The sequence below is a fragment of the Neltuma alba genome, unplaced genomic scaffold (assembly GCF_004799145.2).
Source record: "Neltuma alba isolate B1F8T4 unplaced genomic scaffold, ASM479914v2 tig00008368_pilon, whole genome shotgun sequence".
NCBI lineage: Eukaryota > Viridiplantae > Streptophyta > Magnoliopsida > Fabales > Fabaceae > Neltuma > Neltuma alba.
The window spans coordinates 27,157-37,320 of NW_021635000.1; the positions used below are offsets into that span (position 1 = coordinate 27,157).

At 38.4% G+C, this 10,164-nt stretch overlaps 1 protein-coding gene across 1 annotated transcript; it reads left to right on the forward strand.

Moving 5' to 3' along the window:
* Nucleotides 1-4,102: 4,102 nt before the first annotated feature.
* Nucleotides 4,103-8,487, forward strand: LOC114753993 (carboxyl-terminal-processing peptidase 3, chloroplastic). The gene is made up of 12 exons (XM_028942710.1): nucleotides 4,103-4,484; nucleotides 4,915-4,996; nucleotides 5,082-5,212; nucleotides 5,435-5,521; nucleotides 5,762-5,840; nucleotides 5,947-6,026; nucleotides 6,350-6,385; nucleotides 6,644-6,763; nucleotides 6,931-7,017; nucleotides 7,108-7,257; nucleotides 7,545-7,652; nucleotides 8,047-8,487. Exons 1-12 carry the CDS (start codon nucleotides 4,155-4,157, stop codon nucleotides 8,293-8,295), a joined length of 1,539 nt encoding a protein of 512 aa, XP_028798543.1. The 5' UTR covers nucleotides 4,103-4,154; the 3' UTR covers nucleotides 8,296-8,487.
* Nucleotides 8,488-10,164: the final 1,677 nt, after the last annotated feature.

Sequence of the window (10,164 nt, forward strand, 5' to 3'; positions counted from 1 at the left end):
AGGGGCCCATACCTAAGTAAATAATATCTATATATCTATATGGCCATCATATAGTTCGAGAAATACAGCAACGAAAAATTACAAGAGGGAGTAAAGTTTTGCTTTCGAAAAGAGCACTTTCACCAGCTTCCGAGAAGGATCCTATCCTTAGATGTTTACCTGAATTTAAAAAGCAGAAAATGAAAGGTGAAAAGCAAGTAACAACATTGCGCACTGATGCAAAAACAAAAGTCTCTTTTCTTTTCTTTTGTGTGTGTAAGTGGGGGTGCATATATATAAAAAATGTATATATCATATATATATATATCTCACTCCTCCTCAATTACTTGCCCTCACGAGTGAGTGAGCCCAATGTTTGAATATCTGATGTAGCTGCCATCATAAACGCTAAGCTAGAAGCTAATAATAGGTTCTTTTCGACCACATGCTCATACTTCCCCGCTGCTCATCCATCGATGCTCTCTCCACATTTATTTCTGTCATATTTACAAGTGCTCCCTGAGGAATTTCACGTACCGGTCTATATATATTTATACATGGTATGTCATGAATTTTAATTTGGCTATGTAAAGTAAGCTTAATTATCATAATTGAACAGTAGATATCAAAGTGAAAACCTCGATCGCCAGTTCCTGGTTAATTAACTCACCGAATGCAATATCTGATGACGAGCTGTATTTTGGAAGCCTTTAATTTTCCTCTCCCTGTTTTTGTTTTTCTCTTTAATTTCCTGCGTCGCCAATTTTTTCACCATTAATTATTATTGCAGCATGTTAACATCAAGTTAGTGCATGCATATTTATATATCGAAGATTTTCAAACAGCTTATGTATATATATATGCAGCTAGAAATCAACGGCTTTCATACATGTCGTGCTTGTTTTTTTTTTCCACTTATTCTTGATATCTGACGAAAATTCGAAATAAATATTCTCTATATACTCTGAGGAAGATGTGGATACACATGAAATTGAAAACATGCTCGAGAAAAAATGATTATTACTAGATTTCATCAGCTGCGATTTTTAAAACCTGTCAGGAAGAGCGCAACAAAGAGAACAATTCAGTACATATTGCGAAAGATATTGTGCCATACAACTAAATATATCCAACGCATATCAATCATGCGACCCAATTTTCTTCAGACATCATAAACTTTTTTTTTTAGAGACAGATAGAATAAAGGCCAGCGGGTCAGGATGGGCAGAAGGAGTAGTCCCCACCACAGCCATCTGATATTGCTGAGAATGATATATACATATATATATGTGTGTGTGTATATGAACACATGCCCACAGTGTAATAGTACCCTATATTCATAGGATCATAAATGAGCTTGCAAATGCTGGTAAAGCAACAAAAAAAGTGACTTCACTCTTTGTTCCTCTCCTCTGGTTAATCCAAGCTCTCCAAAAGTCTTTCCTGATAATTCTATTCACTAAATTTTTGTTCCTCTCTTTTGGTGCTTTGGCAAAAATGTCAAAATGCCCACCAGTCATTGCATGTAATCTTTGTTATTTAGTAATGAATCTTTTTCCGTTTTCTGCAATTTGCTTCTCCACCTCGTTCTCATTCTGTCACCCCCATTCAGGTCAAGTTAGACCTATTTTCTCACCTTCAAATAATTATATATGCTGCACATATAGCTTTTGCAGTTGGAACCCCCTAGTTAAAGTGATGCATATAATCATTGTAAATCACGTAGAATCTGCAGGATGCCCCATCGTTTTCCCCTCCATGTAGAGCCCAGAAAGAAAAGAAGGCAGAGATGGATAATTAAGCTATAATAATGTTGAATTCCTTCGAGCATAAATGGTGATTGATACGTGTCTAATTTGTGGGTATGTGCGATAATTTTACAAAGCTAGGTGTTGGGTATGGTTTAAGAGGTGAATCCTTGAAATGACACGAGAAAGTAAAGAGAAGGCGTGAGGCCCACAAAGGAAAGAGGGAGGGAGGGAGGGAGGTCTGGGCTAAAAGTAGGGTTTGTGCCGTATGGGATGTTTTATGTCGTTGTTGAGGAAAGTCACAGACTTGAAGGTAAAGCCATATTGTACTATGTGTGTAAGAAATTCTGGTGCACAAAGTCTACGAGTGAGTAGAGTTTAGTGGGCAAAAAAGGGGTCATCGTTTTCTTTGTTGCCGTTTTCAGCACCAAAACCCATACCTACGTCCTACTCTTCCTCTTCCCCAATTTCCTTCATGTATTCCTCTCTGAAGTCACTGTTGTGTCGGGTGGTTTTCAGATATGGTAGCCCGTCTCAATATATATAATGCTGACTCCTGACTCTCTGTGAACCGATTTCATTCAAACGCGAGCTAGCCTGGGGACTATATCCGCTCTTTAATTTCCCATAAAGCGGAATTATATATATGGGCTTACTGTGCGTTTATTTATTTGTTTGTTTGTTTTCCTTTCGTTCGCACGGCTTGAAATTCATTAGTGTGTCTTGTATATGGCAAACGGTGAGGTCTTAAATGATTGAAGCAGCTAACACCAATAACATACGTACGTCCCTCGTCTCCTTCTATGTACATGTCGTGTGGTTGAACATTAGGCAACAAGAGATTGACGTGTGCACTTATATTTATGGTGAGCAATTAAGAAATATAATTGGCAAATCATCAAGCCACAGCTTGGCTTCCTTTTTTTGTGATTCTGATCCGTATCCAATGCTTTTTTTGGGTGGGGAAAGGAAAGGTGATTGAAGAGGCAGCTTTAATCCGGCGGGTGAATGACTTCCCACAAAGTTTGGGATTTGTGTGAGAAAATGATGGAGGGGGGCAAACAAGGAGTTGGAGTAGTATAGCAACAGTAATATCTGTCAATCACCATATGGCTTTCTCTGAGAAGGGCAAGTTTTGAGTGGGGGAAGCGTGTCCAGGGAAGTTATGCGCGGCCTTTAACGACAATATCATAAATGCAGGGTTGCTGGATTTCTCCAAATGCCTTGACACTGAGCACTTGTGCCTCACCTCACTCTTTCTCTTTGCCATGTGCCTCCCACGTGTCCTGTGCCCTATCCCTAAACACCAGGTGTGACTTTGTGAGGTGAGATATGTATTGGGCTTGGTAGAGGTAGGCTTATTGGGCCTCAGACCCAAGCTAGTGTCCCAGCTCATGCAAATGTAACTCGAGGCCTGGCCCAAATGATTGCGGATAACAAAACCAGTTATAGCCCACCCATGACCATTAAAACACCCATCACAATGGATCTTTGAAAATCCCAATCCATCAGGTAAATAGCAATACAAAACTCTTGCGATCCCGTGAGGGGTGCTTCAGCATGTAATATGTAGATGGGCTTGCCAGATGTAGCGTTTGGGCTGAAACAATGAAATCTCTTTTTGCCTGTGGGCCTATAGGCTTCCTTGTATATTGGACGCAGACCCAGGTTAGTGGCCCAACCGGTGCACTTGGAACACGAGGCATGAAAATGTGGCCCAAATGATTACGGATAACAAAACCTGATATAGCAACACCCATCACAATGGATCTGGGCGAATCCAAATGTCCCAATCCACCCGGTAAATTGGACGACATGCGTGGAAATTAAAATTACGAAAGTGACCGAGGGGTAATGGGTCGTTTGCTGCTTAAAATAGCAACACAGTTGTTCTACATGGTTATTTCTTTAAAAAAAATTTTAACAGTTGACAATCAAGAGATAATTGTATTTTAGTTTGTTAACTGTGATTTTCTTCTTCTTATTACATTTTTTTTTTCATATTTCTGATGTTTGAATTTTGGACTTCTAATCTCACCACATCTCATCCCATAGTCTGCACTAGAATTAAAGGGATCGAATCAAAATCAAACTGTTCGAATTAATTTATCTATTTTTATAACATCTTATTATTTCATACAAATATTAACTAAAAACCGACGGAAAATAACAAGTCTGAGAAGCGCCAAGTGGAGGAATAGTTGATCTTGATTGTTACGGCACGTAGATAAATCCGTGCACGCAGGCAAGGCGTGGAGGATGCGAGAGCCACAACTTGAGGAGATTCAGGTGGGGTCCTCGTCCTTCCTAGTCCCAAAATTCTCCCACGCATAACGGTCACCGCTTCGTAAAACTAACACAAATTAAATTCATCAAAAATCCAATCTTTCTTTCCTCTCTTGTGCTGTCTGTGTCCACTCCCCTGAGATGGAGCCTCTTGCTCCCGGTTTCGATCTTAAGGCAACATATCGTTCTGTGATACCTGCTAAACTGGGAAAACCCACTTCATTGCTGTTTCATTCGCGTAGGTTTTTGTCTCCTTACCGCCATATAAACCTGAAACATAAAAGTGAGGTTCCATCATCAGTAGAAGCACATGGGAAGGTCCAGCGCAGTGGCCAGGGGTTTATGGAATCTGTGGCGAAAAGGGCTTTGGGATTTGGCGCTTCCGCCGCTCTACTGTTGTCTATCTTCTCCGATTCACCCGCCTTTGCTGAATCTCTCACCGTGGCTTTTCCTGTATCTCGAGCACCTGAGGTCATCAAATCTCTTCTCCCTTTCCACACTTTTTGTTTATCAAGTCAATAATTAATTCGTTTCGCGCCATTAGCTTGTTCATTTCTTTATCACGTGATGGTGCCCTTTTCAGTATTTAGCTTTCATATGGAAGACGTCTTGAAGGCTGACTTCTAGTGTTGGCAGTATTTAGTCAATATCCTTACCTTTTCAACCAACCGGCAGTAGGTTTTTTTCTAGTTTAAATTACACTTAAAATATGTCGAGTTCAATCTTTGTACTGAAACTGAAGTTCTCACTAAAAGCTCTTCTGATAATTTCCCTGATTACACCCGCCATGATTCGAAGCTGCGGTTGATTCAGTATTATGGTAGTATTAGAGTTTTGTTTCCTCGAGCCAATAATTATATATAACATGAATTGTGCTAAGTGGGAAGGGTTTGGTTGCTAGGTGAATGCAGTTCAAAGAACTCTCGTGGAAGCATGGGGTTTAATTCGAGAAACATTTATTGATCCTACATATAATCATCAAGGTATTTTTGACTCTGTTATTTACTTCTGCATATCCGTGCGAATCATTAAATAAAATTTATAATATTTTATAAATTATATTTGTAGATTGGGACCTGAAGTTGCAGCAAACAATGGTGGAAATGTTTCCCCTGCGCTCGGCTGATGCTGCATACATGAAAATCAGTGGAATGCTTTCTACCCTTGGAGATCCTTTCACTCGAATAATCAGTCCAAAGGTTTTAAAGCTAAATTTTTCTTTCTGGAATCTCAATCTCTTTGTTTGATTTTTTACGGGAGGAAAACAAGTAAACTCAAGATATGATCATAAGATGCTATGGCAATTCATGTTTCCTCGTACTTGCTGCCATAAATACTAGAGTGCTTGGACAACTTCATTTTTCAGATACACATTTAAAGGTGCACTTCTGTGGCTAATTTTGGCAGCGATTCATTCGCAGGAATACCAAGGGTTTAGAATTGGAAGTGATGGGAACTTACAAGGAGTGGGCCTCTTCATAAACGCTGAACCAAAAACAGGACATTTGGTTAGTGACTATTCTGAAGAACATTTTATAATTCACAGTAATCACCAATAATTATACTTTTTGTTCTGAGGACATTTTGTATGCTATTGACCCTGCCACTTTAAGGATGTTTGCTTTCATATTTTTATACTAAGTCTTGGCTTAACGAATTATGTATATGTCATGGAGTAGTGCTTATCTTGCCTCACGAACCACATATAGTGTTTTTGCGCTTGTTAATCTATTCAGTTGAAATCACAGGTTGTTGTGTCCTGCGTAGAAGGTAGTCCAGCTGCTCGTGCCGGTATACATCAAGGAGATGAATTGGTGGAGATAAATGGTGAAAATGATTGTTGGAAATTGAGAATTTGCGTCTGAAGAGAAACAAATCGCTTTCTTCTTCTTTTCTTTTTACTGAAACAATTCCTGTTTTTTTTTTTTTTCAGGGGAGAGGCTCGATGGCATTGATAGTGAAGCTGCAGCACGGAGGTTGAGAGGGAATGCAGGAACAACTGTTACAGTAAAGGTTAATAGTCCACTTTTTGCCACATAAGCACTATCCCATCTATATTCTATTGATATAGGCCTTGCCTAGATTTTCGGGGCACCTTTGAAAACTGTGCTTTATTTGCTGGGATAGTTTCAACACTGAGCTTCAGTTACGATTCTCTACCCATTTCTTTCTCTGGAGGTCCTCCGTCCTCTGGGGACAGACAATCTTAATGGTGGAGTGAATAGAGGGCGTTTTCTTAAAGTATTATTGGGGTGATTCATTCACGAGTTACAAGATTTTGAAAGCATTTGAGCCTGAAGATTGGGAGAAACTAATTTATACCTTTTCTTCTTCAGGTCAAAGACTCAGGACACAAGTATGGTATTCGAGAGGTAAATACTGATTATTGACATTTTATTGTTTATAATTGAAGAATGAAACTAATTTCTCTTATCAGGTTAAAATTATGATATGCAGAAGAGTTTATCTGATAAGCTCTTTCCTTTGACTTCAACTCGTATATCTGTGTGGCTGATCCAATGAAATGAATATCTTTTATTAAGCAAATGTTTTTATGATATGCAGAAGCAGTTATCTAACTTTACGTGTATATCTGCTTGGCTGATCTAATCGGTAAATGACTGTTGAAGGTCAAAATACCACGTGAGTACATCAAGCTCTCTCCAATATCCAGCGCCATCATTCCTCACAGATCCCTAGATGGAAAGCTTACAAAAACCGGCTATGTAAAATTATCAGCCTTCTCTCAGGTTAGCACATGCCCAGTTAACAAATAATTAAACGGCTTTTCATTTATTTAAAAAGTTGATATAGTCCCAACAACTACTCTCATTGAAATGTTTGTTTTATTTATTTACTTATTGTTTTGCTTTCCGTATGAGCTCTATGTAAACTCTTCCTCTTCCATGTCTGACAGACTGCCGCTGAAGACATGAAGAATACTATTGAGGAGTTGGAAAAGCAAGGAGTGCACTCATACATACTGGATCTACGCAATAATCCAGTAATCTTTTTCTAATGGAAGATGTCCAGGAAGGTTACATGGCCGCCGGATTATATAACTTACACAGTTTCCTTATTTTTTAAATTGCAGGGTGGTCTGGTAAAAGCAGGCCTTGATGTTGCTCAGATGTGGTTAGATGGAGATGAGACTCTGGTGAACACTGTTGATAGAAGCGGAAATATGTTACCAATTAATATGGTCAATGGCCATGCTATTACTCACGATCCTCTCGTAGTCCTTGTGAGTATCACTAACTTAAGTTGCGTATTAACATGTCATGCTTTTTAATCCTACAAGAGAGCAACAAAACAGGACAGTTTCAAATTTTGACATTTTCCTCTGAATATAAAATGATACTTATTTTTCTTGCATCATAGAAATGCATGCTTTCAATTGAATTTCTGTTTAAGAAAAACATTTCCCTGTTTCTTAATATCAAACTCATCCTCGTTGGCTGACTACAAGTACCTTTTGACTAACACACTGAAGGCAATGAACTGCAATTCTTTTCTTTCCCCTTCTCACAGGTAAATGAGGGAAGCGCTAGTGCCAGTGAGATTTTAGCCGGGGCATTACATGATAATGGCCGAGCTATTCTTGTGGGCCACAAAACATTTGGTAAAGGAAAGATTCAGGTATTATCTCTGATTTACTGTTAACTATTGACGTACTCAAAACGTTTGGAAGTCCATGACCCATGAGTTACCAAAAGTTTTTCATTAGAAAATAAATATAACAAGGGGCTTCATTATGTACTGTATCGTAACATTGCATCCCCTGATGGGTTAAGTAATAAATCGTTGTCTCCACTATCTATGTTGTGATCCTGAATGATATTTTGCAAGTGGACCATAAAAGCCACTCTATGACCAATATCAATCATGCATGAGGCTTGGTTCAAAGCCGGGTATTGATTTATCTCCGTCAGATTAGATTTAAAATCAAAATGGGAGAAATTTTAAAATTTTATTCCTTCCTGCCATTTTTGTCACGTTTCATCTAATAGCGGGGAGTTCATTCTGAATGCAGAGCGTAACAGAGCTTCATGATGGTTCAGCACTTTTTGTTACAGTAGCAAAATATTTATCACCAGCGCTTCATGACATAGATCAGGTTGGGATAGCACCAGATGTGCAATGTACAACAGAAATGCTAAATCCAGCCAAAGAGATCTCAAATAAAAATAAGAGTTCGGTCTCATCTTTGGAGGCAGATTCCTGTGTTATGATAGCAGAGCATGAATTGGACGTCGAAGAGTCCAAAGGCACTGCTTCTTGACAACTTGGACTTTTCCCATACACATTTCATTCAATTATAGTCGAAAAGGAGGTTAATTGTGTGCTATTATGTCAGCCAGTACATTAATTTGTACAGTGTACATTGTGATTACTAATTAGCAACTGTGGACAAAAGATAAGAACTCACTGTATATTATATCGTGCAATAAAGGAAACCAAAAGTTACCAAACAGCTGTATCATTTCAGTTTATCAAGAAAATGTTCTGGGGAAAAAAAGGGAACAGAGAAAGAACATATCAAATTAATAGACAAGACAGAAAAGCAGATACATATATTCATATATCATAAAACTAATCTTTACAACACCATATAGGAGGAATCACATCCCAAAAGTAAGCATGAGCCATGAAGTGAATAGACATAAGAAGAAATCTTCAAAGACACAGCAAGTAACAAGTTTCAATCACGATGTAAACACTCCGGTTTACTGCAACATGAAGGCCACAATAGATATCAACAGAGAAGAACACAGGGCCACCCCAGAAACAGGCAAAGCAAACCCATCTCCAGCCACCAATGGTGGTGTAGGCGCAATCCCTGAATCCTGAGCCACAATTTTAGTGGAGCAAAACAACCCCACAACCATTATGGCCATCAACATATGAGCTGAAGAAGAGCTTCCATTTTGCGCCATTTCCACAGAATATCACTGTTATGCTAAAGTCCGAAGAGACTGAAAAGATACAAATGGGTGGGGACTGAATTGTTCAGTACAGAGAGCCAAGTGTGGATTTTATAGGCCTTTTTTGTGTAACAAGTGAAAAGGATATCCTTTTCAATATGGTAAGAGGTACATGAAATGAAACCTTAACCATTTCTGAAGTGATCATGCCTTTAGGGCTACGGTTGTTGAGACCCACAAGACCAATCATAACCAGTCATTTCGCAGGGTGGCATTGGGTCCTCATTGAGCCATTTACGTTACAATTTACTGAAACAATCAAGTACAAAGGACTTAAACTACATTTGACTTTAGTATTCCAAGATGACTTGCATCATTCAAATGTTGGATATTGAACACTTGTCTAGTATAAGGTGTGACGTTGTAGTGAAGTAAAATGGATTACTGCGTGGGTTATCTTTGCTCAGTCACTGAAGATGGTGCTACCTCGCTTTCAGTCCAGCCAAGGCGTTGTTGACGTAACAACGGGGTTGTTGAGAGTTTTATTTCAGGAAACTTCTGGTTCTGATAGGTCTCCTTGGTCCTTCACTTGCTGAGCAAAAGCATCTAGATTCCAGAATACGTACATGTTACTGTCGTGACCGCTGGGTGAAGCTATTTCAGAGTAATTATATTAAAAGCTTGACTATTTCACATTGAAACATACCCAAATTGTAATCAATGTCAGAATCCACTAATTAAGGTAACTCTGCTGGCAATTTTTTTGGTGCAAATTTCATTGTCACATAAAGTAATTAAACGGAGACATCATTTAGATTGGGTTTTTTTTTTTTTAAAAAACTTTTCGGACTATGGAAGTAGTTAGTTGTATAGCAGGATAAGCAGATTCATTTAATTCGGAGTTTTATGTGTCACCTAACATAATCAATGAACTTGGCGGTTCATCGTCTTGTATGTGACATAAAGGAAATATGCATTAAGCATCCAAACTTTTTCCTCATAACAAAACGTATATTAATTGGTTTCCAAATATAATGAGAATAGGAGGGTCAAAAAAATTTGGTTTTATGGATATTAAAGCATAGATTTACGCAACAACATGAAAAATAAATTTAGGTTTTGACAAATATAATATTATCTCTGGTTCCTAATATAAAACCTCATTTGAACTTTTATTTTGGTTCTAGATATAAGACTCCAATTCACTTTATCTCTAATATTTATGC

What these genes read in the sequence shown, in the direction of transcription:
- LOC114753993 (XM_028942710.1), top strand. Translation starts at nt 4,155, where the DNA reads ATGGAGCCTCTTGCTCCCGGTTTCGATCTTAAGGCAACATATCGTTCT. An exon ending in GAACAACTGTTACAGTAAAG is followed by an intron (nt 6,027 to 6,349) that starts GTTAATAGTCCA and finishes TTTCTTCTTCAG; the next exon opens with GTCAAAGACTCAGGACACAA. An exon ending in TGGATCTACGCAATAATCCA is followed by an intron (nt 7,018 to 7,107) that starts GTAATCTTTTTC and finishes TTTAAATTGCAG; the next exon opens with GGTGGTCTGGTAAAAGCAGG.